Source organism: Balearica regulorum, chromosome 13 (assembly GCF_011004875.1).
Source record: "Balearica regulorum gibbericeps isolate bBalReg1 chromosome 13, bBalReg1.pri, whole genome shotgun sequence".
Lineage (NCBI taxonomy): Eukaryota > Metazoa > Chordata > Aves > Gruiformes > Gruidae > Balearica > Balearica regulorum.
In genome coordinates this window covers 13840847-13861535 of record NC_046196.1, presented here as the reverse complement: position 1 = coordinate 13861535, position 20689 = coordinate 13840847, and the positions used below count along the sequence as shown (strand labels likewise).

At 46.9% G+C, this 20689-nt stretch overlaps 2 protein-coding genes across 2 annotated transcripts in view; one reads left to right on the top strand and one right to left on the bottom strand.

Moving 5' to 3' along the window:
* The first annotated feature begins 311 nt into the window (after nt 1–311).
* On the top strand, nt 312–20688 carry VSTM2B (V-set and transmembrane domain containing 2B). The gene is made up of 5 exons (XM_075765580.1): nt 312–1009; nt 1696–1880; nt 3501–3530; nt 4558–4951; nt 20111–20688. The coding sequence occupies exons 1-5, from the start codon at nt 940–942 to the stop codon at nt 20197–20199; spliced, it is 768 nt and encodes a 255-aa protein (XP_075621695.1). The 5' UTR covers nt 312–939; the 3' UTR covers nt 20200–20688.
* Nucleotides 16793–20689, bottom strand: part of LOC142603684 (uncharacterized) — a 45057-nt gene continuing 41160 nt past the window's right edge. The window contains exons 8-9 of the mRNA XM_075765568.1: nt 19521–19650; nt 16793–18002 (exon numbers count right to left, since the gene is read on the bottom strand). The gene's annotated coding sequence lies outside the window, so the exon portion shown is untranslated. The remainder of the gene's footprint in view (nt 18003–19520; nt 19651–20689) is intronic.

Sequence of the window (20689 nt, the reverse complement as noted above, 5' to 3'; positions counted from 1 at the left end):
GTTTTTTCTTAGTGTATTTTAACAAGTAATAAACCTAGTGAGTTTGGAAGCCTGACAGCAACCGAACAATCAGCTCTGGGCATGCACCCCAAGAGCAGACCCAGCCTTGGATCAGGACGCCAGCAAAACCCAGTCGGCTTATTGCTCTTCATTCAAGTACTTCACAGTCACTTCTGGAGCGAGCCTGGGATCTTGAGAAAAGCGGGAGGCACACGTACAGAGTGACGGCGGGACTAAGTTGCATGGAAAATCTCCGCGGCGGCGGGGGATGGAGGGAGGAGGGCAGGGACGGAGGCGAGGGGCCGCGGCGCGCTGCGGGGAGGCGGCAGGCGGGGCCCTCCCGCTGTGGGTGGAGCGGTGCGCGGCCGCGGAGGCGGGGGCCGGGCCCGCGGGTGCAGCTGCGGCCGGGGCCGCTCGTCGCCCGGGAGGGGAGAGGCGGGCTCGGACGTGCTGGCGCGCCTCCCTCCGTGCCGCCGCCGCCCGTGCGGGGACAGAGCCCGGGCCGCGACGGGAAGACGCCGGGCGCTCCCCAGGCTCAGGGAGAGGAGGCGCGTCCCTGCCGCCTCGCTGGACCTTCCTGCGAGCTCCCAGAGCGGACTTATCAGTGTGATGGGTCTCGGAGCGGAGCCCGGCGTCGCTTCCTCGCTTGCGGACAGCAGGAGCCCCCATTCAGCGCAGGGCAGTTGAATCCCGCTCGCGGCGGAGCGAAGAACCGGGACGCGATTTCTTGCTTCATTCCCAGGAACGTCGCTTCCACCTGCGAGCGAGTTTGAGCAGCCGGCTGTGGATTTTACATTTGCTTCCGCACAAACCAAGATTAGTCGGGTGGCTTTGGCTTTTTGGGAAGGAGCCCTGACCCGACGCCGCTGTGTGCGATGGATTGAGGCGTGCCCGGCTGCGCCCCGAGCCCGGCCCCCGCCCGCCGCCCACATAGATGCGATGGAAAATCGGAGGCTCTTCTGCACCCTCTGTTACCTGATGTTCAACGCACCTCTGCTGTTCGTCACCGGTGAGTAGGAAACTTCTGCCTCTTCCCGCGGTGAGCCGCCGCTCCGGACACAACTTGCTGGCGGGAGGCAGCGGGGGCTGCGGTGCGGGCACGGCGGGGCTCCGGTGCCGGCGGGGCTCGCCGCCCTGTCCGCAGCTGAGCTCTAGCCGCTTCGCTCCTGCCGGCAATCGCTCCAAGTCCCGTCCTCCCCGCCGCTTTTTCCTGTGGAAGTGTTGCTGGCTGGGGGCAGGGAGCGCTGCCCGGGGGGGCGTTTTGCAGAACAAGGTGGCACTGTTGCGGCCGCAGCTGCCGGCAGGGCGGGCTCGGCGCCTCGCAGCCACCGGCGCAGAGCGGGGCAGTCCCCGGGCCGGATCTGGGGGAGGGGGCAGTGGGACACTAGTGCCCCTGTATCTAGCGGAGGGCTTTCTTGGGAGGACGAGAAGTTTTAAAGATCCTCTTCAAACTTTCCCTTTCTGCTGGAGCCGCGGACCCCGGCTGCGGGGCGGTGGGGACCGGCTCGGCCCTGCCCCCGGTGCGCTGTCCCGGCTGCTCCGCACATCCTGCAGTCCCCGGACTACAGGAAACCCGTGTCTCGGTCAGCGCCTAGCCCTTGAACTGAAACAACTCACGTTACACTGAAAAAGGCTGATCTTGTCTTTTAGTATCTCCCGTTAACCAGCCCTTGTAACTCTATCTTCCCCTCTCAGCTACCTTTACTGAAGTTCCCAAAGATGTGACTGTTAGGGAGGGAGATGATATTGAGATGCCTTGTGCTTTCCGAGCCAGCGGATCCACCTCTTACTCCTTGGAAATCCAGTGGTGGTATCTTAAAGAACCAGCCAGAGAACTTGCACACGAATTAGCCATCAGTGTCCCCGGCAGCAGGAGCAAGGTAATGCAGTGCTATGGAGATACATCTATTTATTGAGTGCAACATGCTCAGAGGGTGATCAAAATAAACTCAGCAGTTCCAGAGAGGAAAGCGATTCCTCTACCCAGTGCCAGCAAGCAGTTGGAAGCATCAGAATCCCCAGGCCCTCCTTGGGATGGAGGAGGACAGGGCATGCACCATGGGGGACTTCACCTCAGGAGAAAACATCAGTGCTTTAAGGATTGTAAATGGAAAATGATAAATGTCCTGCTGCAAAATCAGCAATGAGGACCCAAGAGAGGCAGTCAAAAATAGCTCTAGTATGAAGTGGGGACAAACAAAAAACAGCGCTTCCGTGGGCTGAGCTAGGAATCATTATAAAAGGTGGGAGAGCCTGTTTGCTCACTGATAGAGCAAAGAAAGGCATGAGGGATACAACTCTCTCTGTTGGTGCATTAAGTACCTATCGGTCTACATATACAAGTACGCACAGTTTCTTGGGGTGCACGTACACACCTGTGTCCGTATCTGGAGCTCAGCAAGACATTTTCAGACAGTCGGATGTAGTAATTAAAATGCATGAAGTGGAGCTAAATCTTGCATGTCCTTTCCCCTCCCCCTCACAAGCTGCCTGGCATGAGGGTAGGCTCTAGTCTAAATATTTCAGCTGCATTTCCCCAACACAAGCCAGTTCATTCTGCAGCCTCCCCGCAGTGCAAGACACCTTGCTGGTGTCAAACGGGGCTGTACAAGGAGTGGGGTAAAGCAGGATTTCCAGGCCATGTCGCACCACTGTGCGGGGCACGTGATCCTCTCCAGCCTCCTGGCCCCTGTGCCAGCAGGGTGCCCCGCGGCAGCCTCCGTGCCTGTGCCAGCTCCCCTCTCTGTGGCACGCTTGTTTTCCTGCAGAGCTCAAATAGAGATGCAAAGCATATAGACACTGAGCTAATGTGATGCCGCCTAGCTGGGGAAAGTGTAAGTCAGTTGTCAGACAGGGAAATAAATCGCTTGGATTTAAATGTCTTCTTTAACCTTATATAAAAACCGTGAGTTGCTTTTACAATAAAGGATGACAGGGCATGCCTGGAGAATGATGACCGTCTCCCTGGGAGGCACATCAATGAGATCTGAGGCATCACTTAGGTTTACAGTAGTTGGCTGGAGACAAAAAAAATAACAAAGTACAAAACCTGCTGAGCGATACCTGCTCCCGGGATGTTTCAGGACCAAAGCTCTGCCCTGAGCAGTGCGGGATCCAGCCTGTCCAAGTGCTTCACCACTGTGCTAACACTGCTGGTAAAGCGTCTTCCCCAGTGTTTGTCAGTGACTGTGAGCAGCACAGCATGCAACAAGCATTTCTTTGGCTGCTGTTCACACCCTTGGTGAAGGCAGCACTTCTGTGGGCACCACGGGAGCTTTACCAAAACAGCCCCCCCCCCAGCTGAGCGCTGGTTTGCTGCCTTCCCCGTCACCCGGGGAACTCCCCCCAGCCACATGTGAGCTGTGTGAATGGCAAGTGAAGAAAGTTGCATCTGTCCTTGTCCTGTCCTTGCACTGGGATGGGAATATGAGCGTCTTGTTGATGTGCAGGCAGAGCTGAGTCTAATCTCCTTTTTCTTTTGTTTTTTTTTGGTTTTTTAGGTAACAAATAAGGATGCAACCAAAATCAGTGTAAGTGCAGTTTGAGCTGGGTGGTGTGCACCCCTCCTCCCAAACCCATGGGATTTACTGCATGCCCCTCTCCTTTCCTGACACACGAATGCAGCTGGTCTCACTGGCAGCCCCGCTCCTGCAGCACGGCAGGAGTGTGGCACGTTTCCCTTCCTCGGTGTGTTGTGGCTCAGTCGAAACGTTACCATCTGTTGCTGGTCTAGCAGTCACGTCTCATTCCTCGCAAATCGAGAGGAGATGATGTTTGCCTTACGGCCCTTCCTTAGCCACGTTTGAAAAGGACTGTGGGCCAGGTCAGGAGAGAAGTTTCCTTTTTTCCTTCTCTCCCTGTCCTGCAGGAAACGAGCCCCTTTCCCCTTGATGCGGGCCCGGGATTGCCTCTGCCCCAGCCAGGCAGCACGCCGGCCCCTCTGCGCGGTGCTGAGGCGCGGCTGGAGCCGTTCCCTCCCGCCGCAGCGGCGGAGCGTGGCCTGCACCGGGACTGTAGGGCACGTCCTCGGTCTCGGCCGGGTGGCACTGCACCCAGCAGGGCTTGGCCCTCTGCGGCGGGCGCGGGGCGGAGACGCCCGGGATGCTGGGCTTTCCCCGGGCGTCGGGCTCGGGGCGGTTCGTGCGGCTGGAGGCCGCCCAGCACCTGGGACAGCTGCCGGGTTCCGGGCGGGACCGGGCAGGAGGAGGGAGGACCCCCGGGCCAGGGGCGGGCACGCAGGGGGGTTGGCAGCGCGTTGGTGGTGAGGGTTGAGTGGTGGCGTGGGGATGATGGAGAGCAGGGGCTGATTCTGGATGGCCCCTTGGGGCACCGGCGTGGGGCTTTAACAGCGAGGCGCTGGGCTTAAATGTGTGGTGTCCCCGCTCTGGAGGGGAATGGGCCCAGGTTCGGTGTTCTCGACAGCACAAGACACGTACCTGGGGCGAGAGCGAGCTCTGCACCGAGGGGAGCAGGGTCGCTGCTGCGGAAGGGAAGGGGAAGGAGGCGGGGGCCGGCGGCCGCTGCTGAGGCGGTGCCCGGCGGTGCGCTCTCTTGCAGACGGTCCGCGTCCAGGGCAACGACATCTCGCACCGGCTGCGGCTCTCGGGCGTGCGGCGGCAGGACGAGGGCGTCTACGAGTGCCGCGTGGCGGACTACAGCGACGACGAGACGCAGGAGCACAAGGCCCAGGCGCTGCTGCGCGTCCTCTCCCGCTTCGCGCCGCCCGACGTGCAGGCGGCCGAGGCGGTCTCGCACATCCAGAGCGGCGCGGCCCCACGCCGCCACGGCCCCGCCGCCCGGCCCACGCCGCCGCCCGGCCCCGGCAAGCGCCCGCCGCCGCCCCCGGCCGAGGGGGGTGTTTCCGCCGCCACCGCCTCGGCGGCCGCCGCTGCCTCCTCAGCCTCGCCGCCACCCGGGCAGACCGCCATCCTCCGCCAGCAGCACGGGTCAGGTAGGGCGCGGGGGCGCGGGCGGGGGGCGCCTCTTCCCTGCGCGGCCGGGGCTCCCCGAGTCCCGCTATTCGTTTTAGGGTCGGGCACTGCGACCCCCCCCTCCGTCACGGGCGGAACTGTCGCTGAGGTGCTAAGGCTAAATAATCGCACCCAAGTCTGTAAGTAAACGTACTCAAATGATCCCAAAAGCTAGGGCCGGCGCGTCGCGCCCTGCCTTGTCAGAAGCTAGTACAGAGGCGTGGGGCTGGGGAGATGGGTCTGGGAGCAAGGCTGGGACCTGCTTCCTTTCGGTAGGTGCTACGGGAGGCCCCACTTTCAGAGACCCTCTTGCAGCTTTTTGGACGTGGTGTTTTAAACGGTAGCTGCAGCCTCAAGTGAGCGAAATGCCATGGCTGTTCTGCAGAGAATTTAAATCAGCGAGCGGTTACAGGGGCTGGGTGCCCTGGGCAGGTGCGAGGCCCATGCAGAGCAGGGTGCAGGTTTGGAAGGGAAATGTCAATTGCTGTGTAATGAGCTCCACATCTGAATTACTGGCAGGATAAGAATTGGAGATACTACGCTCTATAATGGTTTGCAAATGTAAACATTGTGCTAATACTGATTGTCTATCAGTTAATGCTGTATGAAGTTATTAATGCCACATTACCATGTTACGGCTAGCCGGAGAAAGCCGTTGTAAACCTTTATTTACACTAATGACAGCAAAGTCTGGGACAAAGAACACAGAGTCTTAAATCTGCATTGCAAAGTTGTTTCAAGCTGTGCGGTGCTGTTCTGGCTGGGCTTCAGCTTCCCTCTCAGCCACTGTCCCTTAGTTAATGTTGAACAAATGTCTCTGCCAAGTTATCTGTGGAAGGAGGGAAACAATTTTATGCCGTTGACTGTGCAGGGAAAGGTCTGGGCTCCCCTCTCTGCCGAGTCTCTTCTGACACAGATTCATAATCCTCACACAGGAATGTTCACACTTCTTCCTGATCCCTCTCCACACTCTCAGGGCAAACGATTGCAAGTTGTGGCTCACAGTAATGGAAATCAGTTGTATATGGGTCACTGTGACCTGCTAGTGCTTTACAGGTGCTGTGTTGTCTCTGGCTACTACTTTTTGCTGTTTTCTGAATAATTCCATTTCTTTCTCATGTAGAAATATGTGTGAAAACTAGGTTTTACTCCTTACCATTCCTAAGACTAAGCTGGTTGTTCATTGGTGTCTAGTGGAAGACAAACAGATAATTCCTGAGGTCTAATTAGAAGAGCCTGTGGGCATATAAAAAAGTTGTTTGCTTTTGCTGAATTCATTGACCACAAGAAATTAAACCAAACACTGTAATGCTCATGATCTGTTGTTTTCCTGTTGGAAAGATTTGCTTTCCTCCTAGGAGCCCAGGGCTAGTGGTGGTTTTCATGTTTCCTCTTTCCACTCCCCCCCCCGCCGCCAGTGAGAATTCTTGCAATGTTTTCCAAGCTGACAAGAGAAGCTAGGATTAGGATTCGCAGCACCGTATGCCCTGCCTACTGAACCCAGAGCTTATGTGGTGCATGTGAACTAAAAACAGGACGATGGAAACGCAGCGGGCTCAGTTCCATTTCAACAGATGGAGTGAGTGTGTGCCACCAAGAAAGCATGTCACATATGTCTGTTAGGGCAAGACCCCCTGCCCAGATCATCTAAACTGCTGTCTGTCCTGATTTTTTACATGTCTGTGGTTTGGGGATGTGGCACTGCTGCATCATTTCTAGGCTGGATTAAATTCTGAAAATAAAATATAAGCATTGTGGCCAGCAGTGGAGATAATGGAATGATTTAAATCAGTGAAAATGGTAGTGGAATGCAGAACAATATTTTGTGGGGATCTCCAGATGGAGACTGATGCTAAGAGGGCTACAAAATAAGCTACACCAAAATTTCCTGCTGTGACATCTCTCCTGTGTACACTGGTATCTGTGCATAGTGCCACTCTGTGGCAGTTTCTGCTCTGGGAGAAAGCTGAAGTCAGTGCAGAGAGCACAGGACTCCTGTTCTTGTTCACACTACTTAATAAGGTGTAAACCAGCAACTGCTTTTGTCTCCATATGAGGAAGGCAACTAATTTCATATTTTGGTATGGTCCTCTGTAAAAATAATGTCTTTTTCCTCTGCTTGAATCAAGACCCCCTAAATAACAGGCTTCTGCTTGGCTTATTGTAACTTCCGTACCTGTGGCAGTTTGGAACTGCCTGAATTACTTATCACTAAAACATCAGCTACAGCATGGCTCAGGAGATGAGCAGCTGAAAAACTTTGGCCCTCCAAGTTCCTGATTCAGGTGCCTTCTGGACGAGAACTCCATCTCGTTGGAGTTCCATGAGATGTCTCTTTGGTTGCTTTTGTGAAACAGATGGCTGGTTGCCGTCCCGGTCCCCATCACCGGTGTATTTTAGACTCTCTGGGCCAGGCACTTGGTTTGAAGCGAGACAGCTTGGTGTAGAGGCAAGAAATGGATTTATCTCCCCTAGACATGAAGTGTTGATCACTACCCAGAATAAAGGCATGTGGATAAAATACTAATGTGGAAGTCAGTGTGATGAGGACTTTCAGGGATATCGCCTGCTTTTGTGAGGAAATCAAAGACTCCGGTCTCCAGTGCTGTCGTTCAGGTTGGATAAGCGCTAAACTTTCTTCAAAATATCTTAAAAGAAAATGACATCCTTGAGCTTCAGAGTTTCCCATTGGTATGTTAAAGTGGTTTTCTTTAGAGCTATTTTAGGTACAGTAATTATTTTTCTCTGTAAAGAATGCGGTCTTTATTTTTTTCTTTTGTTATTTTTACCTCTGTAAACTAAAGCCCTGTTTCAAGTCCACCCCTTCAAGGCAGTGTCATAGCTGGTTTTCCACACAGTAGGGCCACCAAATCAAACCAAATCTTTGCTCACATAGGGTGTATAAGACTGCAGGACCTAACCCCGTTTTGCTTTATGAATTATATATACACGTAGTAGCATAATACATATGCTTAATTATCCTATTTTGAGCTCTGTAACACACATGCAGATAAGTACTTGGACCAAATCTGTGTGTGATAATTGAATCATCTAATACATTTACTCTCAAAAGTCTTTAGCATTTGTCAGTCTTTTCATCGTACAGGGGGATATTTCTTCGGTATAAAAGCAGAACTGTGCTCAAACAATGGATTTACTATCAGTGATTAAGAAACACTCTCATTTAACATACTGGAGAGCTCTGCCTAAAAGCTGATGGCATGGCATTAGCCACAGTGTCCTGCATGTCCTGTTTTCCTTGCAATAGAAATCTTCCTACTATGTCCACTGTAGTAAGATAGGGCCTCCATGTGCTTGTATTCCAATACAATACAATATTGATTATAGATCAAATGCTGCTTTCAGATGTGCCTGCAGGGCTCTCGTTGACTTCACTTGGAGTTCCAGTCATGCACCATGGAAGAAATGTGATTCTTTACATCTTTTAGTTGAACTGAAACATGAACTTACTAGAATAAGCGTGTCTGTTAATGAGATTCTCTAAAGAGCTTAGAGTGTGATCTGATAAACCAGGTATAAATAGAAAATCCATTGTTTTGGACATGTAATCTGAAATTGTATTTGGTAGAACTTTGTGATCAGCATCATAGTATATAAGGCTATAGATCCAATGTAACAGAAAAATTGCCCAATATGCCCGAAATATTAGCTACTCAAACAGAATTTTATCTGTAATGTTTAAATATCATATAAAAACTTAGTGCTGTGGTCTCATGAGAGTCAAAAAGATTACTGCTTGTCTGCTGGTAAGGTAGACTGAAGTGGAAACTGAGAACATGTTACTTTAGCTGCAAGGAGGCAAAGATCTGCTGGTAAGGTCATTGGTTTTAATACTACCAGAGAAGGAGTTGTGTCCATATGGTTCTAAATGAAAATAATATTTAGGTTTCAGTTTTCTTACATGCAAATGGAATATTTTGCTACAGGAAAAAAAACAGAGTGAGCAAGTGAAAGAGTGCATATAGTGTTAAATTGTTTGGAAGTGGTCCTACTTTTTACTGGGTAAGTTGGGAGGATATAGGAGATCACTGAGCAAGACACGTGGTGTCTCTGCCCCAGAAAGTTTGTAGTCCAAATGGATGAGATGGACAAATGGCAGGAAGAGCAATGACCGACTTTGAGTGTGTGCCAGCTGTGAAATTAAACATGAAAACTTAATTTCAGATCTCTTAAATTTAAGTTCAGTGCCTCAGTCATGAGACTAACTTTGTCATCTGAGAGGTGAAGTAATAAACAAGGATCTTCATACTGACCTTTGGGGAGGCAAATTGGCTGTATTATATCCTACCAAAAGGGATCCAAAATGAGTGCCTGTGTATTGTATTGGCTTGGGGGCAATTTTTAGTTTAACTTCTGAGCAGAATGTAGATCAGACACTGCAGCATCCAAATTCCCTTTTATTTGTTTGATCTCTAGCCTCAAAGCTCTGAAGTGAAAGCCTTAAATAAAATAAACAAAGATGGGAGTGTGAAACAAGAAACTGTGCTTCATTATGCTTAGAGCGTTCTAGGAAGGACACAGAGAGACTCATGCGTTATGCAGAGATGAAGTGTTCACAGCAAGGAAGAAAATAAGTCTTCACTCTACACCTATCTCACTCTCTCCCCTACAAAACCTTTTATGTCTGAGGCAGAAGAAGTCTGCTTGTGGGCTGCATGGCCTGAGATGGTACAGCACCAAGTCCCCGTTCTGCAGTCTCTCTGCATGTGCAGGTCCCAGCGATGCTCGTCAGAGCAGTACACACACAAAGTCAAGCTGTGGCAACCTACCTTGAGGCACGAGACCATGTGGGAGAGTGCCAGATCTCCATCGTGCGCTGGGAAGCAAAAGGTATTTTTTTGCAGCTTAGAGAGAGGAAAGAAAACGAACCCGCTGTTTACTTGAGGGTAACGACCTGTGGCTGGTTAGAGGGTCTCTGCTTGGAGGGGCTGTGGTGGAGTGTCCTGGTCAACCCACCACATGGAGTTTGGATTAACTTTGGGTAGGGTTTGGGTCTAGGGCTCACCTGGCTTTGTCAGAATTGGAATGACTCTTCACGTTAGTTTGACAAACAGCCCATGGAGCTCATTTATCTTTGACGGATGAATATTACACAAAATATCAGGAAAGGAAAGTCTTTCTATGTTGCTCTTCAGTTTAGGCTCCCTACCTTTCCAACTCGGTAATGTTTGCGTCTACTTCACTCCCCCTGTGCTTTTTATGAGACCATATATGAGCTCACATTGTGTTGTTATTTGTAGTTAAATGCAACCTGGGTCACATCACATTTTCCTTTACATTAAATAAAGTACCAAGACAGAGGCCATAACTGAATTATCAGGCTGACCTCCTAAATGTCACTGGATAATAAACATGCAAAAAGAATTTTCATTAAATACACATCACTAGCACTTTAATATCTAGGCAAATTAGACTGCTTTGGAGACAAGTGAGGTCAAATATCTTCTTTTGTGTGTGTAATATGGATTCATTCTCAAACCGGACAAAAGCACGAACTGCAGTACTGTGTCACCTCATTACCTAGGGCAGAAACAAGCTGTGCCAGGGTGTTTTTGTACTGTGGAAATGCAATTTATTTGAGTAACCTCCTTTCAGCAGTTCTTGCTTGTTCGCCGGAGGACAGACAAAACTGTACTAACCTATTCCACTAAAGCCTGTGCAGTGTCCTTGAAGAAATCTGAATATTATTTGAACTTCCTTAATATCTTCAAGTTATAGATGAAAAAAATGTTTTAAAAAATATTGCTGAACACAATGAAAGGGGTATTCCAGATCTAATAAATGTGGAAGCTGTACCTAACATTGATCTAGATTTCTATACGAGATTGATTCATTAGTGAGAGAAAATTAGAAATTTGTACGAGGGAAGGCTGAGTGCACCCATGTGTCTTTGTGCATGAACACACAGCATTTTGGTCAGGAATATACATATACCAGTAGTTACTTATGTACGGTTTCAATAGATACTTTGCAAAATGGAGTCTTAGTTTGCAGTACCAGCTAACTTGGTCTGTATATTTTACAAGAGGCAGATAATTGTTACATATTCCCCACCTCTGCTATACTGATGTATAAAGTAACACTGGAACTGTGTTGTGGGTTTTATAGTTTCCTAAAACTTTATGTGGTATACTTAGCAGTCATAGCAGAAAGAAATGTCAAGACAATCTTACTGGTACTAGTTTTGAGGAGGATAGTAATACTGGTGGTCTGCAGTTGGAAAGCAAGCATGATTCTATGATTCTAAGTAGGATCTGCCAGGAAAAGAATCTTACAGTAGTCCTGTTGAGAAGGTGTTTCTTCTTTACAAAACAGAGCCTGACAGGAATGTGCTGCTAATAAGAGAGATTTGGTTTGAGGTTTGATTTAGCTTTGCTAACGCAGTAAGAACGCTGGCAGGTTCACTGTTGCTGTTTACTATGTGGTTTTTTTTAAATTAGATAATGGCAGAGCAGTCCCGTATGTCAATAATAAACAGTTTGAGTAGGTTTGTATTGGAAAAAATGGGGTTGTCAGCAGAATGGTATTATTTGTCACAACAGCAGTTAACAACCAAGTATTTTATATTGCTAGGCTGTTATCAGTTGGGAGGCAATTTTATTAGCTGGAAAGAAGAGCGGTTTGGCAGAGCAGCAACTGTGCTCTGTGGAGAAGCCAGTGTGATCGCAGTGCGCAGATCGTTGTGCCGCGGCTGGAGAAGGGGGCTGTGCTAACGAAGCTTACAGAGGATGTCAAGTAGTTGCTGTAATATCTGGTCTTACCCTGCGTCTCCATGGTTGTGGCTAGGAAGCAGAGCATCCTCATTGTGTGTGCCAGGAGCACCTGCTAACCTCACAGTGAGCAGAGCACAGTTAGTAAGCCCTGTAATAGACATCATCTTCTATGGCTGTCACTTTTTTGGTCACGTGTAAAATTCACCAAACTGGTATACATAGAGATACTTTACTGCTTTATAAATTTTAAAATCCGTGTTCTAATCTGAATCCCTCTCACACTAGGGAGCTGGAGATTTCACATGTAAAGACACTACTGAGGAAAATCCCGTGTCCACGGTTTTTCCAAATAACGCCTTGCTGGCTTATTCTGTAAAGGCTGGCCTCCCTTAGATCTAGGGCACAGCAATGTCTTTAGTTAGCTAATATCTAGCAAATGTCAATCATTGGGAAGGTTTGGAGGGTCTGTGTATTTGTGGGTCACTCCCAAAATGTCGCTGTTTGTTTATAGCAGAAAGGTGATCCTTTCTTTATGTAAATCACAAGCTCGCTTTTTTTTTTTTCAGGCACATGCTCTGAATACAGCCATTTTCCTTGTGTCACCATATATCCTGCTAATGCATTTAGCTCTGCTCTTTAAGTATGGGCAGGATAAGGTTATTTTTCAAAAAAATCCTTAGATAATCTGCACTCGAATCTGCTTAACTTCAGTAATTCTGATTGGAGTGATAATTACAACTACATTGGCAGCTTGCTCCTAATCCTGATCAAGTCAAAAATACTCTAAAAGACAGTGAAGTGCGAAGTACAGTGTCTTGTTCTTTACTTTTGGATGGCAAATATTTACAACTTGTATCAGTCACAGAATGTGAAACCTGTGGGTCTGTCCAGTGTGACTTTTACTGTAAGTCTTTTCCTAAAGTGTCGACTTACTGAATTGTGTGACCATATCTAGCTTGCCTGCTTTTTGCAACGTGGCTTTTTAGTCCTCCTGCTTACAATGAAAAGCTTGAGCATACAGCCCAGACTCACTTCAAAGCTCAGTAACTGAAAGCCCGCTACCAGTATTCTTCATTGCCTCAAGATTTTGTTAGTTTGAGTTGTGCTTTTTGCTATTTGTGTGTATCACTGTGCTGTGGACTTGCTCACGTAGTAGTACTGAAGAAGGAGATGTAGGGCTGGATGCTCATTTACCACCTGAACTCCCACTAATGTAGTTATTTTGCTATATGTTGTAGTTCGAAGTTCATTTTCCACCATATCACATTACAAAGAATTTTGTATCTCTCATCATTCAAGTGTCAAGGAATGAATGAATGAATGGTGCTTGGTTTGTTAATTTAGTTTTAGATCTTGAAACTGCAGAAAATTCTGGAAATGAAACAAATCCATAGTTGCACGATTTGGGTCTCTTTAATAAGATACTTGGTGAGGAGAGATCATCGCACAGATACCAAAGCAGAATCTGTTTATGGGAATGTACTACAAAGTAGAGACCAGCTGCAGGTCTCAAAAGAGGAAAGTTACTGGCTTATTTAAATGCAGACCACTGTAAAGTATTTAAGCTGTATAATCTACATAGAATGAATGACTCTTTTTAAGTATTCATGATATGTTCCTATTCTACATTGAGCCTGTCTATAGCAGTGTTTCCTTTCGGAGGTTGTTACAAATTAGCATTGGTGTTTTCTTGAAGCAGGTACTGGTGTTTTGTTGAAGTTTGTCCTGAATTTCTCCCAGGAGTGGATATTTGGAGAGGTTGGGTTGTTTGCTGAGGACAGATCCCAAGAGCAGCCCTTCAAGGGCCCAGCTCCACGTGAATCTGCTCGGCTGCTGCTCTGCCAGGCTTTCTGGGGGCACCACCTTCTCTCCATACAGCAGTTTTCGTAGCCAGATGTGGTGCCTAGAAGTGGAGTGAGGCTTTCAGTAAGGCTGCTGACCGCTCCATATGTGTTCAGCTACCGCAGAAGGCAAGTGGGTATATTGAGGGAAAATGTTCCAATTGTTCCCCATATTGTGTGTCCCTACTTCTTATAATTTTAGTGGGAGATGAGTTTTTACCAGCCTATTGACAATGAAACTGCATATTTTTCTGGTAACCTAAAAAGTGGAAATATTTTTCATAAAGGTAGAAATATTTCTTGCTCTCTGCCTAATATGCACTTCCATACATTCATCAAATCCACCAGCTTAACTATCCCTCTTTCTGTTCCTTAGTAGCTGCGTTTAATACAAAAATGTCTTGCTGCACAGACCCACAGCAACTGTTGAGCTGGATCAGATCAATTGTCCATCTAATCCTGTAGCTTATGTCTAATAATGTCCTTACAATCTAGGAGAAAAAGGGAAGAGCCTCCACAGAGGATAATTGAGCACTTGACTGATCTGTGTACCATGTGCATGTTTGGAAGGGATTGTCAGTCCTAATATTTTGAGAACAATTTGGCCTTAATGAGTCTCAGTTGAAATGACTTCTAATGTGATCAGAAATCCACCTCAGTAATTGCAAGTGCCTTAAGAAACACATACCCAACCCCTCTACCAATTCCTGCGTCTGTCCTATCCCACAGGCACTCACACAGATTGACTTCCAGCGAGGAGTGGCTTTCTGTTACCCTAGTTACACAGTGTTTTGGCAATTCACTTCTAAATGTAGGCCTGAGCGTAGCAGTGGATGTCTTAAGAGAGAAGGTAGACAAACAGTGAAACTCAGGTGTATTTGACAAGACCTAAAATGATGAGTTTTACAAAACTCTGGGCAGTGTCTTCTGTAAAACTAGTTTCAGTTTCCTAGAGAGTTTGAGGCTACAATGTGGATAAGGAAAGTGAAATGTGGGCATTTTCAAGAAGAAGGGTGTGGAGGGCAAAGCTGAGAGTTTGACCCAGCTGCATCGAGAAGATTTACTTAAAATCTTAAAAAAACCTTGATAGCATGGATGAAGAAAGCAGGATCGCTAATTTATACATGGTTGTGTAGAAATAAATACATGTGCTGACTTCTATGAGGCATTTTTTTGAGATGGAAAGCTGTTCCAAAATTCAGCAAATCATAAATAAAAATGTGTAGTGGGTAGAAAACTCATTTTGTCATCGTGCCTTCTAGGCAGGTTCAGTGGTGACCAGATCCCATGCAGTTGCTTATAAATATGTGGGAAGTCACCATTGCCAGAATTAGCAACACCAAAAGGCAGCTCAGGAGCCATTCCTAGTTGTGCCTAGGCATGATGATCCACAGCCAGCTGCAAGCCAGGAGCAGTGGGGATCCCATAGTTTAGTATTTTTGCATAGATTTCCACAGTCCCACATACTGCTTTTAACGAGAGCACCTCATGTTACATGCGGTGTGCTAGGGTTTAGCTGGGAGGGTGTGCTAAAGTTAGGCCAGGCTCGGGATGCACGTCCACACAGCATCCTGGAGACTTAGCCCTAGGTGAGGAGCAGGAAGTTTAAGGCACCAGGTACCAGCCTTTAAGAAACCCTGACAGCAAAAATGGAGTATGTGGATTGCTGTAAGTATTGAAGAGTGGAAGAAGGATATATGCAGCTTATAAGATCATGTCTCAGACTGTGGAGTAATTCTAATGTGGTGTAGCTTATTATTATTAATCTCTTCAGCTCAGTAAGTGTATAGTGACTTTAGTAATGGTGTCTTTTTAATTAAAAACTTCTAAGAAGCTCTTAGATCTCAAGTTTGGTACGTTCCCTTCAATTCAGTGGAAGTGCTCCAAATGTGTGTCAGTGAGAGAATTTGTTTTATCTAGTAGGTTATTGCCTGTAATGATCCTTGACCAACAACCCATATAAAACCCTATTTTTTCCATCGATACAAGATAGTAGGAGCAGCTTCTCCAAGAATATGTCTCTAGCACAGTCTAAAGTTTCTGGACTGAGAGAATAAATCAATCTATATGGTCAGTTTGATCCCTCACCTCTTAATGAAATGCCAGGTTTGAGAGTTTTAATTGAACATCATTCTGTAAGGAAACGGGCTGAGGCCAACAGGTCACTGCATAAAAGCCAGTACAGAGAAATGTCTCGTGATGCTGCCAGCCGGGGTCCCAGCTCCATCGTGAATAGGCAGTCAGATTTTAGGCGTTATCTCATCTTTCAAGGAAAATAGGCTACTGATGTCTTTCAGCTTTTTATTATATGGGCCACTGCATTTTACCGCCATCTCAGAAAGAGACATCAAGGGACTTCTCAGATTCTTTCTAGGAGTTAAAATAGGAAACTGCTGGAAACAGTGGGGTTTTGGCCATTGGTTAAATACAGCTTGTAAAAGAATCATCCCATTTGGTTAGTTAATGTCTGTTTTCAATTGAATGAACTGTTTTAAGTCAAACTTTGATGAATGCTGGCACAAAACAAATTATTAAATAGAAAACTACAGTGAAACATTATTATGTTGTAAATCGAAAAGAAGGATGAGTGGTGCTAGACAGCAATTCACCATACACGAACAGAACAATTTGTTATTGTTTTGCTTAGACTTTCCCTTTTAGCCATGTGCATATAAATAATTTAAAAGCAAAATTGTAAATCTATGTAGTGATAAATAAGCTTACAATAACAGAGACACAAATGAATATTCAAAATATAAATGAAATGTTTTCTTGTAACTACCTACAGTTTGCAAGTAACTGTGTACTCCTGATTTCAAGTCTCTGGATAGAAACTCTCTGTTCTCAAATCTGGGTCGATCACATTTCCAGATCCTAGTGGTCAAGACCACATTCTGTTTGTTTGCACCTACAAATGTAGCAATTTATTAAGTGAAAGTCAAGACTTCCACTACTGCAGTAAAAGCAGAATTGAGGACACTAAGTCCTGCTTGTTTATGAACAATACCCCCTATGATGAAAAGGGTTTGGGTTAACTAAACAGAGAAATTACTGGAAATTATATTTCCGGTCTGCTTATGTTCAGAGGGAAGAGAATTCTGAAGTTCTGTGTCTCTGCTCCAACTGGCTGAAGTCCTATAGCAGAATAACACTGAATCAATATGAAAAAAAGAAACTTGTATTTGGTGTTCAGTAACAATAATCACTTTCAAATAATTTTTTAAAAATGTTTTATTTGACTGCTGAGGTTCTGCTAACAGACTCTGAACTCAAGTTCTGCTGTCAAATTAAGAAGAGAATGTAGGTTAAAAACAATGGTGATTTCTGCAAAAGGAAAAGACAAAACATTTGGACTGTTGCTTTGTTCACAGTTCTGCATTGAGATTTAAATTAAAACTAGTACATAAAGGTAAAACTGGTGTAGGAATGATTTTTGGTAAGCCGGCACACGGCTACTGCGTGGAGTTATGCCTAATACTGCTTTCCATTCAGAACAGAAACAACCCTCACCTGGTGTCTTTTGCAGCCCTTCAGTGTGACAGTTGTAAGAGCACTTGAGCTACAAGAGTCCATTTCTCCAGGCTGAGTTCCTCAGCATTTCCAGGGGGATTCCCCCCTTACAAAAGTACACCTTTCTTTTTGAGTACTTGGCAGCATCTCCTCAAACTCGAGTCCTGTTCATTGAAAGAACAAGTTCAGCCCTGGCAGGGAAAAATGGGTTCTCACTACCCTTGGGTTCAAGCATAATAAATACCCAAGGTCAGATCTTCACCGCAGTGGTGGGCAGGTGTGGAATTGGCACAAACTCAGCACCTGTGAGCAGCGTGCGGCTGCCAGGAGTGTCGGCTGCTGCCGGGCTGCCTTTGCCATCCCTGGGCACAGGGGATGGTGATAGCACATGGGACCATCCTGGGCTGGTGCCTTCACAGCTGTGCGATGTCCCAGAAGTGAGAAGAGCCGTCTGACAGCTTGGAAATGGGGATGTGCTGACTGGAAGTATGTGCCCGTTGTGCCAGGGACTGCAATTTGTGAAAAAGCAGTTTGACTTCAGGTACCACATAGCGTGTCAGGCTCAGAGACAGACAGAAAATGGGGGTTTACCTTCAGCCTTCCCAGTCCGCAAGCTGTTTTCTCTCGCTGGTGTGGGTAGAATTGTTGTTAGGGTTTTATCCTTGCTAAAACTGAAGAACGTAACGTATTTGTGAACTGACTGTCTGTTTTTAAGGGAGTGGTGGGACCTGCTGGAGGAGGGAGGTCACCGAGGCTGGAGGATGGCAGTCACAGCCCTGTTCACTCCCAGGCTGGCACAGAGGCTGGGAAGTCTGGCAGGGTTGGCACCAGCACAGGCAGGGCTCCCGCTGCCCTCGCCCTCTCAGTGCAGGAAGGGGATTGCTTCTCCTGCCTGCAGGTCTCCAGGGGCAGGCCCTTCTTGCTCCTCAGCTCTGCAGGGCTGGCTCCTGGGGCAGGGAACACAAGCACGAGCTTGTGAGCTCCTGCGTTGCTGCCTCAGAGCAGCAAGAACATTTGGGGCCGGTGATTGTCTGTCCCATGTGCTGGCCAGGAACCTGAGCTTTAGCAGCCTCTAGTATATTTTTGCAAGAATTTCACAAGCTACTCCTTTAGTTACCTGAGTTAATTGTGTTTGTTGATGATTTTCAGCTTTAAAAAGAAAAATCCTGTATTCATCTTAATACCTTGCTGTTGAGACGTAGGCAGTCCTTAGCCACGTGCTTGTGCACGTAAGGGTTTAATTAAAACCTTAATAACTAAATAATCTCCACACAGTCTAGGCATCTATGAGATGTCCCCTATGGGGACATTTCTGGAGTTCCTCAATTGCACACCACATTACTATGAAATATTTTTTTATATTGGATAATAATACTCTAGCTTTGCTGGTGAGGTATATATAGATTACGAGGCAGCCTGAACAGCGAGCCCAAGAGCAGTGGTTTACTTCCTTTGATCATGCCACAGCTGAGACTCACATCTCCTAGAGACCAAAACTAAAGTATCTGTGTTAGGGTGCCTGAAATGAGTTTCCTAAATAGAAGTGGCCTGATTCCTTTTTCAGAGATACTGAACATGAAAAACTTTTATTTTATATAAAGCTTTCACATGTTGTGAAGTGGCTCTGACAGTCACTTTTCTGCGTGGCTGTCTGTATTTTGGGCATTGATTGTTCCTGGTTGTAGGGTGTTCAGCACCGATGAAGCCTCTCCCCGGGAGCCTCTGTGCGCTCCAGCTGCAGGGCAGAGCTCCAGCTGGGCTCCTGCTTTTGTATTCACCCCCGTGGAAATGTCCCATGGCCACGTGAGACATCAGCCCTGTATTGTTATGTTACAGTCTTGGTGACAACTGCACACGCTAGTCCATGTCATAGCTTTGGAAAGGTGTCACCATTGGCACTTGGGACCCAGACAGCTGCTGCCTGGGCTCAGCAGGGCTCGGGGAGTGAAAGGCAGGAATGTCCTGCAGCAATGCCTCAGGCTGCGCCCAGACATCAGACCTCCTCCACAGGGAGGGGCTGTTCTCGCCCTTGCCTGGCAGCGGAGCAGTGACCTGTTTCAGAGATGGAGCCGCCCCAGCACTCCACGCCATGCCCGCGTGTCCTGCTCTCCTGGCAGAGTGTGGCCAATGGACCTTGGCCCCACAACTCACCCCCCACCACGCAAGGGAGAGGGGATGGACCATGGTGGCACACACTACAGTCCTCTCTTTTTGGTGCAGGTAACTAGAAGATAAAAAAACCTGGACAAGATCTTAGTGTAAATGATGTGAGACAGGGACAGCCTTGATAGCGGCAGCATGGACGTGGATGCCTCTTCTCACTGTGAGCAAGGCACTGGTGTCTGCCCCTGGCCAGGGAGAGCTGCACCATCCTCCTACAGTCGTGAGGTCGCAGGCACCTGCTTTCCCATGATGGCACATACCTAACTACCCCTGCAGCCCTATATCGTGCTGCATAAGCTTACCTCATAGGAGGGGGAGCAGTCTTTCCCTCTTCGGGTTTGGACAAAATGCTGGTAACAGATGTGTTCCACAGCTGACCTCTGTTTTTCTATAGCTCCTGTGCACATTTTTAATTTAAAATTCTGCTCTTTCCTATAAAAGGTAAAGAAGATGTCAAGGTCTTGCTGTTCCCATTCCAAATGAAATGGGTTCATGTCCTGTTAATCAAGAAGTACAGCCGCAGCATTTGTCATTTCCCTTTAAAGTAATGGGTGGTTGATACCTGTCATTTCTCAAGAAACTATATACCAGATTAAGGTGTATTTATAGAAATCTCAATTGCTGGTAACTTGGCTGAAGCCAAGTTTAGGCATACCATTAGTAATGCGTAATGAAATGACCTAAGTGGAGTTAGATTTGGGAGGGGGAAGAGAAAGCTATTTGAGTTGGATAGCTCGAGGATGCTGTTTTACTATTAAAATTAAGCTTCTGACCCCTGGCTCTGAAGTGATAAAAATAAATCTTCCTATATTTCTCTTCTGCATTTAATCTTCTATATTGGAAAAGATAAAGAATAAAATCCTTTTCTCTCCCTTGTCTCTTTCTTTTCTAGGTACAGGACCTATTTATGCTACAGACCCACTCCTATATATGTCCCTGTTAATACTGCATAAGCTTGTACATTTATTAGTAAACCACTGACGGACTACTTCCTCCACTCCTCCTCAGCCAAACAAAAAGGAACCTATTTAAAAACAGAACGAACCCCTGACAAAAAATTACCTACAGTTTTAAAGATGGACAGAAAGAGACTGAAAGCAGCATGATAAATTCTACATGGGGGGAAAAATATTTTTGGGGATGCCACAGAAAGTAAACCACATAGAATAATGCATCTAGTTTCCAGACTCTATGGTGTAAAGCCCTGCTCAGTGCATGGCACTTATGATTTCTCTATTTTAATGTAATATTTTTTCTTTTCTAAACCTTTCCTCTGACTCTTCATTTTGCACGAACTGTTGAGCAGTTATCTTTATGACAATATGTAAAGATGTTGGGTCAAAGCCCTTCCTAAGAAAGGACATATTTTTAGTAGATTATTGTGTTTAGGTTTTTTGGATTTCCTTTTTCTTTTTTAATTAAATTATTTCTTTTGGAGACATTTTAATTAAAAGATACATCTTACCATAAT